This window comes from Phytophthora parasitica (assembly GCF_000247585.1).
Source record: "Phytophthora parasitica INRA-310 unplaced genomic scaffold supercont2.21, whole genome shotgun sequence".
Taxonomy (NCBI): domain Eukaryota; phylum Oomycota; class Peronosporomycetes; order Peronosporales; family Peronosporaceae; genus Phytophthora; species Phytophthora nicotianae.
Genome location: NW_008649007.1, coordinates 352,891 through 370,320, shown reverse-complemented (window position 1 = coordinate 370,320; position 17,430 = coordinate 352,891). Strand labels below are relative to the sequence as shown.

The following is a 17,430-nucleotide window of genomic DNA, read 5'->3' as shown; positions in this document are numbered from 1 at the left end:
CAGTGGAGTCACTGGCACCCGCCACGACTCCAACTACGCCTTCCTCGACTGACAACTCCGAATCAACCGACAGCGACTACGATAACGACAGCTTGGCCAGTGATGCCGGCAGCGTGGTGGACGGGTCTTCTGCGATTGATGAAGGCAGCGACAGTCAACCCAGCGAGCACCCTCCTTCAGCGAACGGCGACGGCAGCTGTGAGGATCTTCCGCACAGACCTAGTAGCAGTGGCAGCATAGACTTCTCACCGTTCCCCGGAAGTGGAAGCACAAGCTTTCCTCCGCTTCCTAGCGGAAGTGGCAGCATTACCTTCCCGACACCACCAAGTGATGTCGACAGCGGCAGTGCTCCTTCTGGCGACGGACCTGTCCCTTCCAGCGTCGATGGTAGTGATCGAGATAGCTCTACGCTTGACGACAGCACTGCAGGCGAAGCGTCGACTAGCGGTGATGACGACCACACCCCACAGAGTGGAGGATGCAAGGTCCGCAGTCGTCGCCTCCGCCAGTAAGGTGTCTATTTGACACTGTCGGGCGTAAGCAGCTCGCTTCCAATACTCCTCTCAACATCAGTCTAAATGTCGTCATCATAAATCGTTCGTCCAGAGGATAAGGATAAGTCTAGGGAATTGTTCAAAACTTCATTAGTCGAACACTCGATTAGTCGAACAAGCTGCAAATCTTGTCTTGCAAAGAGGTTGACGTTGAAGTTGTTTCGTGTTGGACTCGTTCAGGATCACTATGGTTCACCACGACAGATACAAAGCACAGTGAATACAATCTGCTCGCCTCGTTCTCTCCTCGTTGCTGCTACCTCTAATGCGATGCATTGTTTAAAGCGATTACAGGCCTCACTGCATTAAGCATGCTGCAGGCCCAGCTGCGCACCATTCGTGCGAATCGCTGGAGCAGATGCCTTGAGCACATGGATTGAATAGGTTCTGATGCGCTGAGTGGCTGTACGGCCGTTGCGCCATCGTCCAGGTGGATCTGAGCAAGGCAGACGGAGACAAGTATCGTTCACGTATGTGGCACAGTGCCAAAGTTTGGGGTCGGCTGGACTCTGATGCAAGGGACACAGGATCGCTTGGTCAGAGACCAAGGCACACACCAAGTCGGCGTACCTCATCGACTCCTTTTCTGGTCAAGCCGACAAGCTCATTATTCATTTTGCCTCGGCATTCAAAAACACATCAACACTTCACTACGTCTCCCAATATCAACCGCAACCATGCTCTCCTGGAAGACCCTATCACTGCTTGTTGCGGCCGCTGTGGCCATGAACGGCGTCACTGCCATTGAGCAGGGCTACGGTGGTGGTGTGAAGTTGCCGTCTGCCACCACGGCGACACCCTCGGACCAGTCCGTCGTGCAGGAATCACCGACTTCGGTGGATGCGTCGTCAGCTCTGGACCAGAGCACCGAAACCAACCCGCCGTCGACGTCGTACCCTAGCAAGAGCGATACAGCTTTACCGAGCGGCAGCGGCAGCAACGGGCTGTATACGGGCAGCGCCGTGGAGGGTTCGTCCGATATCGATCAGGGCACCTCGACTCCAACTCCCGGCAAAACGGGTATTACCTCGAGCAATTCCGGCAATGACGACGCGTACACCGGCAGCGCCGTGGAGGGTTCGGCCGATATCGATCAGGGCACCTCGACTCCAACTCCCGGCAAAACGGGTATTACCTCGAGCAATTCCGGCAATGACGACGCGTACACCGGCAGCGCCGTGGAGGGATCGAGCGCCATTGACCAAGGTAGCAGCTCGGTTGCCTCGACAAGCGGCTCCAGTGACGTGACCGTTGGCAGCCAAGAGCAACAGGGTTCGTACGTCAGCAGCGCCTCAACGTCGTTTGCGGGTAGCTCTGCCACCGGCAGTGACGTTGCTGGTTCATCAGCTATTGAGACAAGCACTTCGGGTTCGGAGCCGTGCGAGGGATCTCTGTCACTCGCCGGTAGTTCGAGTGCCAGCCAGTCAACACAAGGATCGGCGACTCAGAACCAGGGCAGTGATGAAACCACCCCGACCAGCGAAGCCGGCAGCGAGGCCACTACACCCACGAGCGATGCTGGCAGCGCAGCCACGACCCCTACCAGTGAGGCCGGAAGCGAGGCTACAACTCCGTCGAGCTCGACCGGCAGTGACTCGACCGGCAGCGACTCGACCCCGACGCAGACAGGAGCGTCGGCTGCCACGGAGAGCAGCGGCTCGGCTACTTTTCCGAGCACGGGCACGAGCTGCAAGCTTCGTCTTCGCCGAAACTAGATGGTTAGATGTACCAGTCAGTGTGTGTGTATTATGATAATGGATGTAAGTTTGTCAATACAGACCGGTATTCAGTCTACTTGTAAGTTTACTCGTATATTCACTGACAGCAACATTACTCCTAGTGTCAATTTAAGAGCCATATATCATCATGTATGATACATGCAGCATGCTCAACCTATGATGGTGTGGAGAAACGATGCTTAACCTCACCATTTCGAGCAGGGTCCTTATCATTCCACTACACAGCCTGGCACAGTCTGTCCTTCCACTTGGCACGACAAGTCAGACAAGAACCCTGTAAGTTGCGCAACCAGCTGTGGAGCTTTGGTGAAAGCAAAACTCAATGCAAATCAGCCATCGATCTACACTGTAAATTCGACAGCCACCCTGTTCCTTGATATCACTTGCTGCTGAGACTTCTGTGCCAAGCCAGTGGAGCAGATGCCTGGTGGAACGAACGGTTCAATCGAAATTCCAGTGTGGATTTAGCGCCATACGGTCGATTCGATGAGCTTCAATCCACACGTGACGGCATGCAGTTGCAACCATGTGGATCGAACAGTAAATGACGAGTGTCGACACCTGCAGATTCGGAAAGCTGTAGTTGATACCTTCATCTCTGCCATGGCACCACCTTGAGCACTGTCGTGCCGAACTTCCAAATGCTCATTACTCAATTGCCCAACTTTCATCCGCATCAAATACATCGCAATCGAAATGTTGTCGTGGAAGAATCTTTCACTAGTCGTCGCCGCTGTAGTGGCTATGAACGGCGTCGCCGCTCTTGAGCAGGGCAACCCGGCGAACGTTCCCCAGATCAACGTCACCCCGTCAGATTCGCCTGTGCAGTCACAGACGCTAGTTCCTGCCTCGACGACTGCGGCACCAGCTACGTCTGATGGCGGATCGTACTCGTATGACAGCACGGGCTCTTCCGTAGCGGGGTCTTCGGCGATCGATGAAGGCAACGACTCCAAGTCGAACGGAGCGTTCACTATTCCCCCTTCCACTGGATCTGGCAGTGCGTTTAACCCCAAGAGCCCACCTCCATCGGCCGGCAGCCTTCCAACCGGCAGCGGTCTCGACATTGGTGGCGGTTCCTCTCCGAATGACAAGGGAGGTGTCCCCAGTTTGAGCAGCTCAGGAAGTAGCCCCGCTGGCTCGACGGGTCCGAATGAAGGCGGTGACTACATTACGAACGACACCGGCAGTGACGTCGAGGGATCAAGCTCTATCGACGAGAGCAGCGGATCAACGTCGGTAGACCAGGGCGAAGTCACTTTTCCTTCTACGAGTGGATCCAGCAGCGAGATTGCCGGGTCAAGCTCCACTGATGAAAGCAGTGGTTCTGCTTCGAACGGCAAGGGCGACGGCATCCCGCGAAGCGGAGACGGCAGCGGAACTCAGAGCTCGACTGGCCTGGACGAGAGTAGCACCTCGGGCTCTGTACCATGTGATGGCTCATTCTCGCTTGCGGGTGGTTCTGCTACCGGTAGTCAAGTTGACAGCTCGTCCGATACCGACCAGAGCAGCACCTCCTATGATAAGCCGATTGGTTCAGAGTCTGGTAGTCAAGTCAGCGGATCTACCGGTCTTGATGAAGGCAGCAGCTCGTCTCCGTTCGACAGCCCCACACAAACGGGCGAGGAGACTGGCAGCCAGGTCGAGGGTTCTTCCAACATCGACCAAGGCAGCAATGGCAACAGTCCCAACCAGTCTAATGATTCGACGGTTAGCGAAAGCAACGGCTCGGTCAATTCGCCGTCATTGAAGGATCAAAGCCAGACGAACGGCAGCAAGGTAGCAGGATCCTCTGCTTCCGAGCCGACGTTCCCGAGCAAAAACACGAGCTGCAAGCGCCGTCTTCGTCAGTAAGTTTTTGTGTTTGTCAGTCCAAAATATTTGTACATGTATCCTAGTGCCGCCACGTGATCTTACCTAGCGCTCAACCAACAAGAACATATCTTAACAAAACGTATCATGTTCTGTTGGCTTTTTTTATGCCTGGTTCAACACCGCGAGAGAATTTACCTCATGTAGACTACCTGGTCCATCTTCGAATAGTATGGAACAGCATAGAAACTGGTGCTGCAATACGAGATCGCCACTAGAGCCCTGAGCCCCCGTTGGTCACCAAAGCAAATAGTTTCTTGATAGTCTCGGACTGCTCTTCGATCATGCTGTTTTGTCGCTCGAGAAGAGCGTTTTGCTGCTCAAGAAGCGCCAGCATCTTATCGCTCTTAAGCTGCAGTCCTTGTGCGCTGTCTTGGGTCTGTTGGACTTGACCCTGTTTATCCTGCAACGTTGCTGCAGTGAGCGCAGCTATTTGCTGTTGATGATACTGCTGGATTTGCTCGTACGTTTGCTGCCCCAGCGCGTTCATTGTCATTTGCTGGAGCTCCGCGTGGTCTGCGTCCAAGTTTGCATCCACCTCATCAGCCGCTGGGGGTATCTGCGCCTTCTCCTCTACCAACACGCCCGTGGACAAGTTAAACCGCTTACAGAAGTTGTAGTACCATCCATTTGACGCCTGAAAACTTCCCAGCGCGTACTTGGGCACCAACAATTTGGCTTTCTCCTTGACAAGCGACGGTGGGACCGGCACTTTCCGTGCCTTGAGTCCTCGTACCCATTCAAACAGCTCTCGTTCGAACGGTACACTCATGATGTGGCCCCCACGTTTACGCCCATCCCTGGTCTCAGCACTCCCGTAACGATATCGAGCCCTCACCTCGGGGCCCTTTTGTTTGAGCTTCTGAATGGCAGCGCGTGTGATGCCGTAGCGCCTCCCAATCTCGGCATTTGACAAGGTGCTGCCCGATTTCTCAATCAGTTCCAGAATCTCCACGCGCTGTCGGTCTGTGAGCCGCCTACCGACGCCCTTTCCCTTCTTGACGGGCTCTGTAGCCACGGATGGCGAGGCTGACACATCAATGTGAGCGTTTGGAACGACGGCGTGTTGCACAGCTTCTAGGGCGCTCCCAAACGCTGTAGATGGCTCGCTAGACTCAGCAGCGAGCGCTGAAGACGGTGGAATGGATACTGTCGCGTGAGAATTGCTCTGGAGCTGCGCAGACGCCGCTGACGCATCGGGTAACGACGCCATGTTGCGTAGGCAATTTACTGAAAGTGAAAAACGCGCAACCAAGTATACAATACCTCCCTCAACGTATACTTTTCCATTCCAGGTATACTTTGCAAAACACATTTTTTTTTTAAAAAAAAAAAAGAGGTAGACAGAGTCGACAGCAATCGCCAAAACGCTGTTAACTACTGTATGTGGATTCGGAAAGTCTTACCTGAGCCGCAGGTGACAACGCGTTGGTTATTATTTTTCAGACCATCCTATGGTCAGCGCACTGTAACGACACCAAGTGCTCGCAAAATCACAAATACATAGATGTTAGAAGGAAGCTGCCACTAAGTGCCAAGATGGATAACAGACATAACCTTTTCTTTCTCACTTATCTTACTGAGTATGGAGTTGTCTACTTGACGCGAAAAATCTTTTTTTCTTTTCCTTACTTAGCGCCCTGACAACGTAGTGGGTCTTGATGAAAACACACGAAGGAATTGCTTCCTTCAAACTTACTACGTAGTATGATGCAACTGGTGCTTTCCAAAGTTACTCGTCTTCATAAGTCTATGCCAAATTAGGACATCAAGTTTAAATTTTGAAATCGATCAGATGTTGGTCCAACGGTACCATAAAAGGGGTACAGCTTTTTCCCGCGAAGCGATTTGGCGGCAATTTTTATTCTGTCGACAAATACCAGGAATTGGTGGTCGTGTGTGAATGTGGACGATGGACTCCGCCCCGCGTAAGATTCAGTGGCTGAAACGCATTATGAAGGATCTGGGCGACGACCAGGAGTGCGCAATGCCAAACAGGCAGAAGGTTGCAGAGCGCTCTGCAACGCATCCAACTTCGTGTCAGGGCGAAGATGATAGCGACCTGGACCGACTGCTGCGCCGTGCGGTGCTCCTCCTCCGCATGAAGGCTACAAATGCACAGCGTGATATTGTGTTGTTTGGGGAAGATGGCGAAGCGCCAGTGGAGGCGACGGATGGCGAAGAACAGGACAAAGAATTGGACGAACTACTACAGCGAGCAACGCTGCTACTTCGTCAGAGGCTGGCTAGGCAAAGACCACAGGAAGATAACGTGACAGCACTGGCTACGTCGCAACGTGAAGAAGAAGACGAAGAGTTGGATAAGCTGCTGCGACGAGCAATGCTGCTGTTTAGCGAACGTCGTAAAGTGTCAAACGGGGAAGATAACACCGAGATAGACGGTGAGGTAGATATAGTGCGGTTGAAGATGATTGATGTGGTGAAGGGGTCTGCGTCGCCAGGATCACCGGGCATGACCGACGGTTAAGACTACGAGGAGGAGGATGGCGACGAACTGGATCTCCTACTACGTCGGGAAATGGCACAATTGCGACAACAATCCAGCCCTCCTCTCTGCAGTCAGCAGTCCGCTGTAATGAACGATAGTGCTGATGAAGACGATCAGGATGTGAGGCCCATGGGCCGGAGGAAGGCGCTGCGTCTGCAGCATATGAATCGATTGCAACAAGGAGAGCGTCAGAAACGACCTCGTGATAGCGAGGTTATAACGGAGAGGAAGCGTAAACGTGCTCGATATCTCATTGAGCTTCAAGAGGACGAGGACGACGTTCATCACCCGGCAGAAGAATCGACCGTGTTGTCTAGACCTATGATTATTATAGCAGATACAACAGAGTCATCGCCCGTGGAGATCACGGTCAAACCAGAGCCACAGCATTCTCACTCTGATGCTGGTCAAGGTGAGAAACGCCATGAGCTACATTGTTTCACGCCTGTCAATACGGCTAGTGAACAGCTACAGATTGTTGAGGCGCCTAAGCAAATACGTGCAGTAAACGACGATATACTCTCGACTCTTCGGGAAAACAATCAGAAGCTGATGGAGGAGAATGCATCTCTGAAACAGCAACTTCAGCGTCAGAAGGCCGACACGCGGGTGGTGCTGCTATTGCAGGAGCAGGTGCAGCGGCTCCAGCAGCGCGAGCTCGAGCTCATGCGAGCATTGATAAGTAATTAAGGTTTACCAGTTTTCAGGTGTTTTGCTCCAGACTGACTAATATTTGTTGATGCTCGCAGGCTCATTGCAGCGACACAGTGTAGTTGAAGTGGACCATGCACTTCAACACCTACGCTACACCTTACATTATTCAATTCAATTTAGAAGCACTGTGTTTTATTTTATTTTAATTCGTTAGTATTTTATAAATTCACTGATTGGTCAAAATGCAATTTGGCGCGCTATTTTTAGCGTCGTCGATCCATTCCAGTCACTTGACTATGGACGTTGCAGCTGTAGCTCCGCCACCGGCGCCAGTGGCTGTGCGGACCGACGCTGCTGCGCCAGTACGCTCGCCGCAGAAACAGCAGAAGAAGCACAGGCACAAGCACAAGAAGGACGGCAATGCCCCGCAGACGCCGCGCGGTAATAAGAGTAAGCGACGTCGCAATAACCTTAAGCAACCGTTGACCAAGGACATGCCGCGCGTGCTGTCCGAGCTTTTGAAAGAGCCGAAGGTGGCGCTTTTGCATCGCGTGGTGAAGAATGTTGGACCGAAGGTGTCGTGGCAGCTTCTGCGTGAAACATTGCGACTCGAGAAGGACGGCGGCCAGACGGTGAACGCGTTGGGTAGCGGCAAACCCGAGCTGTTCTTTGTGGTGGACGAGGTTTCGCGTGAGTATAAGCCGCGGCGTCGTACGTCCGGAGGAGTCTTCTTCACACTATTGAAGGATAAGGTGCCCAAGGAGGTATACCGTACCATTTACGAGGTAGAGGATAGGAAGAAGAAGGACGCCAAGAAGCGAGCGCGCACCCGCCAGCGACAGAAGATGGAGAACACACTAGCCAAGTTGGGCTTCGATGAGTTGTCACTTGCACCGGGGAGTGAGGATCCTGCAGCTATGAGCAGCAACGAGGTCGGCGTGCCTGTTGCACCCGTTTCGGCGGTGACTGGAGCGACGGCTGTCGAAGACGGCGAGGTGGCGGCCGAGGACATGCAGATCAGCTGAGTTGCCACGTGCGGATTTATTTGAGGGGCTTGCTGCGTCAACCTTTTATCGCCACATTTTACCGACACCAATAATACATGGGTCTACTTTCTGGTGCGCTTCTAATTCGGATGTCCAATTTCCTTTAAGCTCACTCCCGCTTCGTCTTGATACACCAACCTGTGCTTCGTGCAGGGCAATCCATGTGCTCGGAAGTGCATGGGTTGGATGATAATTCCTTCAAGAGTGCGAGGACGAAACAATATAAAGCACATCACGCAGCCTGAAAAAAACTCGTACTGAAAAGGATGGCGCTCTCTTGTCTTCCTTTGTCCAGTTTCACAAGACACAAAATAGCCAAAGAGCTGTACTATATGAATTCCGCTGTTGCGGTTGTCCATCCCTGTTGAATTGGATCGAGTGACAGCGGCGACGCGACGTGGAGCGTGTCAGGTCGCGCATCCTGAAGCTAGTGGCCATCAGATTGACTCGGCCATTGGAGGAGCTCATCGGGGTCGCTGCGTCGAAAACGTAGCTTAACGAGTGCTGGCGCAATTGTTTCAAGCCGAGCACCAACTGTGTGAGCTAACGATGTTGCGCGGTAGTTCTCCGGGTGCAAGGTAGAGGCGCATTAGGGCCGAAATAACCATGGCGGAAGAGTGACGTCTGAAGAGTGGCAACGCTAAATTAAATTGAAACAGTGTGAGCTCATCGCTAAAAGTACCTAATTAAGTGAGGTATTCTTTGTAATACACGGGACGACATTCGCAATGACGATGTGATCCCACGGCCACATTCCATTTTCCGATTTGTTGTCGTCCGCCGCGATGGACACTTCAACGCACGCAGGTTCGTATGCAGTACTTAAGTACAGTAAGGTTGGCAAGTGGGCAGCAGACTACTGCGAGTAGTTGCAAACGTAGTAGTCCCACCAAGTCGTGGCGCCATCGGGCCTCAACGCCATTAGTTCAAGCATGGCAGCAGCGTCACCTCCCGTGATTCCATACGTGAAGTTAACCCGGTTATTCTCGAGTCTGTTTTACAGGAAGCTGTATTCCGGTAGGGTGTTTTGGCGTCTGCAGTGCATCCACACGTGGTTTATGCGAGCCGCTGTTTATTTATTGTCGTGCTTGCAACTACCAGGTAGCACTTGACAATTAATCCTGACAAGAGTCGCCGCACACCAGCAGAAACGCAATGTATTTAACATTCCGGCATGTTGAAGTGCGATCATCTCGATCATCTGCCGTTGTCGAGGTAATGGCGATCTCTTTCGAGCGCACCTGCTGGCTGGGCTGCCATAAGCAAGGAAAGTATGAACAGGGTACTTCGTACGTGCAGGTGAAGGTCACACGTTACTTATGAAGTCGTGTTGAAATCGAATTGTCCAGCTGTAAAGATACGCGCGACCTTTGGTTGAATTTCGATTGACGTCCGTGGCCTCTCGCTTTTTGTAAGAGAGTGGTACACTGTACCGACCTCGTGGGGAGGACGGGCTCGGTTGAAGAAGAAAAAGGGCTGTGGACGCCAAGCAGACATTGCCAAGCGACATGACGCCTGGAGCGGTACAGCGTACCAACCAGACCGTCGAAACGCTGGGCGGCTTGGTGATCTTGCTGCCGCACCGGCACAAACGACTCGCGGCTGTTGATGCAGGGCTGTAGTCCTCAACCTCCTGCCGGCTGGACAAGCCCCCCTGCCACCCCGAATGACATGCGATGAAGCCGCATGCTGCCAACAGAAGGTGCGGGCGTTTTCCAGTCCAGTTTCCAGTTAAACTGAGCCGCTATTTGAAGAAGTTGAACTTGGGAGCGAAGTACAGTCGCACGAAGTGGCATAGTCAAAGCAAGTGAACCCGTTCCGGTTCCCCTCCCATTTCCAGTTGACTGAAGTTCATTATGACCCTGGCGGTGCGGACGTGAACAGCTCAGTATCGTTTTCGCCCTCTATAGCGAGCACCTCGACCCAGACATAGTCTGATTTGCGTCGACTCGCACACTTCGTGTCCAAAGAAAAAAAGAAAGCGTACTTAGCAGGGACACGGGAAGAATGTTGGACTTGATGCAAGCGCTGCATCACGCGCCGTCGACGGACGCGGAGCTAAGTGGACTTATGCTGAGCGACGAGGAACTGGGCGAGTTGGGACTCGAACAGCTGGAGCAGAACGCAGACTCCGCCGTGATGGCCATCATGCTGCCAGGTACACTGTCTGAGGAAGAGCAGGGAAGCCCTGCGGACCAGGAACAGGACGAGCTGGACTCGCTCTGGAGCGCCGCATTGGGCGAACCCTCGTCGGCGCCGAGTCCGCATGAACAGGACCCGGACCAGGACGAGGCGATGGCTCAACTGGACGAGGATCTGGTGAGTGGCGAGCTGTCCGAGAGCGGACCCGACGAGGTCATGACTATGATGATGAAACCCGAGGCGGCCATGCACGCAGATGCGCTCTTCCCGTCATCGTCTGTAGCGCCGCTGCCCCCGCTTGGCCTACGCAACGCGCTAGTGCCGCCTCCTGCGCCCGAGAAGAAGCGCCGCGGTCGCAAACCGTCCGCCAAAGCCAAAGAGAAGAAGCCCAAGCGTCCGCCTCCAAGTGAAGCCAAGGCGCGTCTACGCAGCTACGAGCGCCGCAGTCGCCACAAACGAGAGGTGAGTTTGGCAGATCGGTATCTTTGAGTTGCATGAGTCATCAAAGTGTCAAGTGGACTGACGATGTTTGTGTTCTTTTCTGGTGGTGTCCGCTGTCGCCGTCTCTTGTCATTTTGACACCTTGCGTAGCACACGATGATGACTATGAAGGAGACTGTAGCAGCCATGGAGAGCCGCATCCGGGAGCTGTGCGAAGGCGTCAAGTCCGAGAGCCCCATCCGCCAGAAGATCTCGGAGCTCACGATGGAGGCCACGCACCTCACCAACCACAACTACAGTCTACGCAAGGCTCTGGACGACCACCGCTTCTTCCACTCGATGCTGCAGCTCGAGTATGACCATGTACGTTCAGTTTTAAACATGTGTTTAAAACAACACAATTTGTATTAAACAATTGTATAAAATACAGCGCGAGACGACGTCGGATTCGGTCGTCGAGGAGCAGTTCGACCTCCACACGCCGCGGTCGTGGCGTCCTATGGAAGAAGCCATGTGTCTCCGTATCATGCGCGATTCGTTCCTGGAGATTGAGGCCTTTTCCAACAGTGAGGACTTCGTAACAAGTGGCTTGGAGATCTGTGGCTGGCGTGAGAAACGAAAACTTGTGGGAAACAACGTCAACTTCATGTTCCACAAGAAATTCGCCAAAGACTGCAGCGAAGACCTGGCTGCGCGTAGCTGGGAGATGCGAGCTGTACAGGACCAAGTGACGCGCTACTTCGGTCACAGTCTGGAGGTGAAAGTTGAAGTGCTACAGCGCTTCGAGAACGACGTGGTGGTTGTGCGTCGCAAGATCAAACACACCGTGGACGGTTGGGTGCACCACACCATTTACTTGTTGTTCCGCACCAAGACGCCCGATGGACATCTCGTGTGTATTCGGGATATGAACCCGGAAGACGCGAACGACCTGAACATCATGTCGGGTTCCACGCCGCCGTCGCAGTGCGTCATCTGGTCCAAAGCTTTTATCTGGTGGAAATTCACGACACTACCGGAAGTGGAAGGCCAGCCGATTCGTGGCTTTGAAGTTGAGTACGGAGGATCATTGGGCTCGGCCACGTCTGCTGATGCTGCATTCTGGATGCGAGAGGTACTGGTTCTAGCGTTGAGATGGGAGAACCTAGTGGTGGGGCCGCTTATCACACTGGGTTAAAGGCGTTCAGGCGTTTTGGGACGAGAGGATAACGGGACGATCCAGCTCAACTGTCTGGTCCCAACTCTTCTTCGTTGTCTCCAGTTATTTTATGAGTTAGCTTTGTTGTAGGAAAAGTAGGCGTTTGATAATAATTAGGGAGCGTGTTGTACACTGACAAAGTGACAGTTGAGTTGTCGTTCTTCTGCGTTGAATATGGAGCTTCCTGCTGCACTCACGAAGCCTCGGTGGACAGCTCGCGACTCGTTGTGTCTGGGTCTCGCAGCGTTTGTGGCGCTCAATGTGCTCATGTGTCTGTGGGTAGCAGTGACGTCCATGTCGACAGCTCGACGTCAAGCTACTGCAGTTTTTTTCGCGTTGGAAAATGCCTCAGCAATCTCATTTAATCTGACGATGCAGATGAATGAAAGTTCTATGGAGCGACTTAATGTTACCGGAACACTATGGCCTCGTCTCTCGGAATGCTCACACAGACTCCGTTTCGATGGACGCATGGTGGTAAATGATAGCGAGGTGTTTGTGCTGATGAATCATCGAGGATACCGCCGGCCGCTGGGCACAAGCAATGCGAACGCAACGTGTTTAACGACACTGGATATCCCACCGCTGCATACGCTGAAGGACACCGTACACAGCGCGTTTCGACCGGAGCTCTATTCAGAGTTTTACGTGAATTGCAAGCCGTTGCAGTTTGAGTTTTACGATACGCCGTTCGTGGTTTGTGCTGAGGATTGGCTTCGGGCGAGGCTGAAGATGGCGTCACCTTCAAATCCGTTGCCTAGCAGCGATCAACAAGCAACAGATCCGGCGCTAGTCATTCACGGCAAGCAGTCGACGTTGGAGCTAACGGTGGCGTCGGGCTCAGCAGATATTTTAGTTGATATCGACCAACCGATTGGAATGCTGGATTACTGCGAGTATCTTGAGGCACCTATGACGTCGGGTGAAGCGTGCTCGATCCGGCCGACGCGATGCCTCGATCCACACATCGATGCTTGCTCGAAGAGAGAGGATTCATGAGACGTACAGAGAGATATGACAAGGCGGACAAGTGCAAGTGACGTAGTGTAACAGGATGAGAAATGTAAGTTGTTGAGATGAGCTTCCGTCTGTCCAGGCTTCAACGTGGTCTGCCCGTATTCAGGATCTGAAATTCAGATGACAAACCAGACTACGGTAGCGATAAGCGACAACTTCGTATTACTAGTAATACACTACGTGTACGTCGGTAAAGTTCTCGATTAAAGCAATAGGAATCGTATTATTATACCGATAGAACTGTACATGTAGCGCAATAGTTGCCATACGACAGTTAGGTTGTTTTGTCCTGCTTGGGACGCTGCAATGCTGTCGTGTGTTCTCTTCTTCGTAGGACTGCTTTGAGTCGCACTCCAGCAATTCGCATTTGCCAAAATGGACGGTGAAGGCGAAGCGCAGGAGCAGTCAAAGCGCGAGGCGCCGCTGAGCACGGTATCTCTCGACTCAACCTATGACCACGATGATGGAGATTCCGCTTCAGTCGAGAAGCCACGCCTACGCAACCGATACTCTTGGACCCCTTTTGTAGTGTTGATGGGGTTGGTCTTGGTCGCCGTTGGGCTCGTGCTCGCTCTGGACCGCGGCGATGCTAGTCAGGCTGCAGTTGCAGTTTATGAAGGTGATCCCATATTCTCGACGACGCACTCATCATTGACGAGTGGCAAAGGTCTCACCGCACCGCAGAGAAAGTTGGTTGCGTGGTTGAACCAGGCGCGTAATGCAAGTGAGCTCTATATCGAGGGAGGTAGCAGTAACGCGAGTTTATCCGGAGCCCTCTTCCCGCGAAATGAAAGTGATACCCTGTTGCCTTTTGACGCTTTGGTGACCATCTATTCAGGAGTGGTGCTGCCAAGTCAGCAGTATATAGCATTGGCTAATGGCAGAGGCTTCAAGTGGGTCGAGACCTCGCTGGGCTACGGAGATACCATCACCACGAGCGGATGCTTGACTGCAAGCCAAAGCATACCGTTCGATGGACTCGATTCAGTCATAAAGACTTCAAATTGGACGTCTTCTGGTGACAAGACTGAGGTGAATGTTGTGTTCAATGGAGGAAATTACACCGTCTCGAAGGAAAACGACTACGATTCCTACTTGAGTGAGACGGAAGACACTCGGTGCTGGTTGATTGAAAGCGAGAGTGAAGATTTCGAGTCGCGTGTCTGCATTCCAAGTTTCGGAGATTTGCCGCTGAAATCGGACGTTGCAGAGGTATTCAATGCGACGAGTGCATGCCCACAGCTTGCACCGAAGACGACCAGTTCGCCGACTTGGGTGCCGTTGCCGCTGCGTAAATGGTATGCTAGCCACCAAGAGTAGTCGAAAGCAGTTTGTCTTGAGTTCACATACATTTTATTTTTACTATTTTTAAATCCTCATTTTTAGTGAAATCTACGTAACATTGACTTGACTTGGGAATTCGTATGTTCAGGACGCCGACGACTATAAACAGGATCCGACTGGATAATATTTCGATTGTGCGTACTGCCCTACAGTAAGAAGAAAAACGAAGGCGTGGCTCCAACACCACGATGTAAGTACACTGGGCAAAAGATACATTATAATGAGGCTAACCACTTGTCTGTCCTGTCGATCTCTCCCCTGTGTCAGTCATTAGCAGGTTTCTGCCTTTTCGTGGTGTGAAAGGGAGGCTACGAGTTCGGCTAGATTCTGCTTCACGAACTAGCCGCAGCACTGTGGTAAGTTTGATCTGGGATACTCTGCGCTTCCTTTTACTCGGCTTTAACTTTAGCATCTGATATCCTGTGTTGAACAGCTCAACGGCTTGAACTTCATCCCGAATTACAGGCAGTGGTAAACCAGTTTTCTCTTCGATTCCAGAAACAATGTGCCGCATTAGCATTGGCCACTCTGACAGTGTTGCTTTCTTTTTTGGTGTGTCTAGGTCATCGGAGGAAATGCTTTGGTAAGGAGGGTATCCACGCCGGATGTCTCCGAACCACCATAGCCTCCACGCCCCAAGAGAATCAATACTAGGAAAATCAAAGTCTTTCGGCAGCCGATGAATCTTCCCACCCCAACAAAAAATTGCTCATGTAGCTGTCGAATCTTCATGTGCTGGTGCGATAGATTGATCACGCTGGAGACCCACATCTTCCATCATCGATCTAATTTCAAGCCGTAGCAGCTCCCTTGTAATATTCCCTGCTGTGACACCCTTTTCTTTTAGAACTCTTTCCATGCGTCTTTCTAACATGTCGGGGAGTGCATCAATGGACTTCTGTTGATTGTCAAGTTTCCTATAAAGATCAATGTGCGGTGGAATTCCAGTTGTCTGCATCCATTTAGAGTCGCCAACTTCTAGCATTCCACCCAACGCATGTCTAACGGACGGATCGGTAAATAGAAGTGTAGATAGAAGCGGGTGGTTGGTCGGCAAGTTTTCCAGTAGAAACTCGGTATGCTGTACCAGGGAAGCGAGACATAACTCCAAAATACCACGTAGATTAGATTCACTGGCAAGCCCCGGAAACATAACGTGAATGGTGGATTTTACCTATTCATCGGAATTGCTGATAAAATGTGGCGGTAGAGCTGCAAACTTGAAGTCATTAACTGGAAGCCCAGCTACCACACGCCCTAAAACCGGATCACCCGCAGCTTCATAGCGAAAATATCGGTCTTGTACCCCTCCAAGTGACCAGCCACATCGAAGACAAACACTTACGATCGACGGACCGCCCGTACTTCCACCACACGCAAATGTGGCCACGCCCTTTCTTATCGAATGTGTACCATAGCTTTTTTCAACGCCTTCTTTGTGAAGAAGACTCCTGAGTGCCTTACCGAATCTAACTTTAGGTTCCGACCCGGGAAACAATGGGCCCAGTTGGATGCGAGGGTTGCATGCCAAGTAAACTCCTAAAGACGTTATCCAGCACGTAGATGGGTTGACGCGAGAGCAATACTCAGACCTCAGCCAGTGTGCGGGACCAAAACAATGAACATACACTACAATAGCTCCGATACCTAAACTGTTTAATTGTGATTCTTGCTCGACTCCATCATGGAATCCATCTGTAGTGGGTCAGGCAACCGTCCCAATGCGGCGGCAAAATCATTCTCGATCAATGCGGTTTGGTGCGGTGAGCCCGGTTGACGATGAGCCTTATGGAATGTGTGAAATGGCTCGAATAGAAAATTACACATGAAATAACGGCTAATTTTAACCAATGATTGTGGATTTTTCATTCGTTGGGCAGCAAGTATGTGTTTTCTTCTTTGTGGCTTCTGGGAAATATCAGGGGTATCGATTGTATTGCCGTTATTACTATTGCAGCACTTCCAGTATAATACTGAATTGGAGGAGCCCTGATAAATTTCCTCCGACATTCTCTAACTTACGTAAGTTTTATATGGCACTTTCAACCAAAACGTCGGCGGATCGGCTTATGATTTCCGGAATCTGTGAATCCTGACGCCGCTGAGTGACTGAGATTTACTATAGGCAATCAATAATCGAATTATGTTAAGAAATCGTATGCACCAGGAACCGACGAAAAGGCGTCGCTCTAATTGGCCAAAATTGAATGATATCCAGCGCATACCATCACTTCACAGAAAAAATGCCTGCAAGAAGTTCGCAGGAGGACGCTGTCTTCGTCGATCCGAAGGCTCTTCGTGATGCTTGCATATCGCGCGATACAAGAAAGAAGTATACAGGGAGCATCAACGGGATCAAGAAGTGGCTACGAGAAGAACGGTCTGCTTTAGATCCAAATATCGCTCAGTATTTTACAGCCGATGGTGACCTTAACCTCCCCGAGTTCACTCCAGCGGTGTTTGATGATTTTCTAGCTTACAAACGGACTCGTGTAAAAGCTGTAACGCTAAGTGGATTCAGGAGCGCTATTAAGGATCTCTATCGTAGGAGAGAGTTGCCGTTGCCAGTAGAATATGGAGAGGGAATGAAGAGGATCTTTTCCGAGATTAAACGATATGAGGCTGAAACAAACCAATCAGGTTCTGCAAAAAATTCCGGTAAGCAACCGCTCACGTATTCACTATACAAGGAATTATGCAGTGCTACGCTAAAAAGGAACGATTGCGGCTTCTCTCATCTTTTTCTGACTACACAGTGGAATTTGATGTGTAGGTCGGTCTCCGTTCAAACTCTCCAGACGCAACACTTTTTTTTACCAAAAGACGACAGTGTCGGGGCCCTGTTTTTCAAGACTAAGACCAATCAGGAAGGTTCGGGACCCCGGGACCCTTGCCACATATATTCCAACCCACA

The 17,430-nt window shown here is 51.7% G+C and overlaps 10 protein-coding genes across 10 annotated transcripts; 9 read left to right on the top strand and 1 right to left on the bottom strand.

Annotated features, from left to right (window-relative positions):
- Positions 1–102: 102 nt before the first annotated feature.
- On the top strand, positions 103–240 carry PPTG_09810 (hypothetical protein; the record flags this gene model as incomplete). The annotated part of the gene is made up of 1 exon (XM_008905594.1): positions 103–240. One exon carries the CDS (start codon positions 103–105, stop codon positions 238–240), a length of 138 nt encoding a protein of 45 aa, XP_008903842.1.
- Positions 241–1,176: 936 nt separating this feature from the next.
- Positions 1,177–2,346, top strand: PPTG_09809 (hypothetical protein). Its single transcript, XM_008905593.1, has one exon. The coding sequence runs from the start codon at positions 1,232–1,234 to the stop codon at positions 2,267–2,269; it is 1,038 nt and encodes a 345-aa protein (XP_008903841.1). The 5' UTR covers positions 1,177–1,231; the 3' UTR covers positions 2,270–2,346.
- A 609-nt stretch (positions 2,347–2,955) lies between these two features.
- Positions 2,956–4,249, top strand: PPTG_09808 (hypothetical protein). The gene has a single exon (XM_008905592.1). It carries the CDS (start codon positions 2,990–2,992, stop codon positions 4,145–4,147), a length of 1,158 nt encoding a protein of 385 aa, XP_008903840.1. The 5' UTR covers positions 2,956–2,989; the 3' UTR covers positions 4,148–4,249.
- Positions 4,087–5,433, bottom strand: PPTG_09807 (hypothetical protein). The gene has a single exon (XM_008905591.1). The coding sequence runs from the start codon at positions 5,376–5,378 to the stop codon at positions 4,380–4,382; it is 999 nt and encodes a 332-aa protein (XP_008903839.1). The 5' UTR covers positions 5,379–5,433; the 3' UTR covers positions 4,087–4,379.
- A 644-nt stretch (positions 5,434–6,077) lies between these two features.
- Positions 6,078–6,653, top strand: PPTG_09806 (hypothetical protein; the record flags this gene model as incomplete). The annotated part of the gene is made up of 1 exon (XM_008905590.1): positions 6,078–6,653. The coding sequence occupies one exon, from the start codon at positions 6,078–6,080 to the stop codon at positions 6,651–6,653; it is 576 nt and encodes a 191-aa protein (XP_008903838.1).
- A 51-nt stretch (positions 6,654–6,704) lies between these two features.
- PPTG_09805 (hypothetical protein) lies at positions 6,705–7,364 on the top strand (the record flags this gene model as incomplete). Its single annotated transcript, XM_008905589.1, has 1 exon — positions 6,705–7,364. One exon carries the CDS (start codon positions 6,705–6,707, stop codon positions 7,362–7,364), a length of 660 nt encoding a protein of 219 aa, XP_008903837.1.
- A 217-nt stretch (positions 7,365–7,581) lies between these two features.
- Positions 7,582–8,483, top strand: PPTG_09804 (hypothetical protein). The gene has a single exon (XM_008905588.1). It carries the CDS (start codon positions 7,625–7,627, stop codon positions 8,351–8,353), a length of 729 nt encoding a protein of 242 aa, XP_008903836.1. The 5' UTR covers positions 7,582–7,624; the 3' UTR covers positions 8,354–8,483.
- A 1,898-nt stretch (positions 8,484–10,381) lies between these two features.
- Positions 10,382–12,134, top strand: PPTG_09803 (hypothetical protein; the record flags this gene model as incomplete). Its single annotated transcript, XM_008905587.1, has 3 exons — positions 10,382–10,978; positions 11,108–11,320; positions 11,388–12,134. The coding sequence occupies 3 exons, from the start codon at positions 10,382–10,384 to the stop codon at positions 12,132–12,134; spliced, it is 1,557 nt and encodes a 518-aa protein (XP_008903835.1).
- Positions 12,135–12,278: 144 nt separating this feature from the next.
- Positions 12,279–13,234, top strand: PPTG_09802 (hypothetical protein). Its single transcript, XM_008905586.1, has one exon. The coding sequence runs from the start codon at positions 12,330–12,332 to the stop codon at positions 13,152–13,154; it is 825 nt and encodes a 274-aa protein (XP_008903834.1). The 5' UTR covers positions 12,279–12,329; the 3' UTR covers positions 13,155–13,234.
- Positions 13,235–13,423: 189 nt separating this feature from the next.
- PPTG_09801 (hypothetical protein) lies at positions 13,424–14,492 on the top strand (the record flags this gene model as incomplete). The annotated part of the gene is made up of 1 exon (XM_008905585.1): positions 13,424–14,492. The coding sequence occupies exon 1, from the start codon at positions 13,548–13,550 to the stop codon at positions 14,490–14,492; it is 945 nt and encodes a 314-aa protein (XP_008903833.1). The 5' UTR covers positions 13,424–13,547.
- Positions 14,493–17,430: the final 2,938 nt, after the last annotated feature.

Excerpts from the sequence above, each read along its gene's own strand:
- PPTG_09802 (XM_008905586.1), top strand. The coding sequence starts at position 12,330 with ATGGAGCTTCCTGCTGCACTCACGAAGCCTCGGTGGACAGCTCGCGAC.
- PPTG_09804 (XM_008905588.1), top strand. The coding sequence starts at position 7,625 with ATGGACGTTGCAGCTGTAGCTCCGCCACCGGCGCCAGTGGCTGTGCGG.
- PPTG_09808 (XM_008905592.1), top strand. The coding sequence starts at position 2,990 with ATGTTGTCGTGGAAGAATCTTTCACTAGTCGTCGCCGCTGTAGTGGCT.
- PPTG_09807 (XM_008905591.1), bottom strand. The coding sequence starts at position 5,378 with ATGGCGTCGTTACCCGATGCGTCAGCGGCGTCTGCGCAGCTCCAGAGC.
- PPTG_09809 (XM_008905593.1), top strand. The coding sequence starts at position 1,232 with ATGCTCTCCTGGAAGACCCTATCACTGCTTGTTGCGGCCGCTGTGGCC.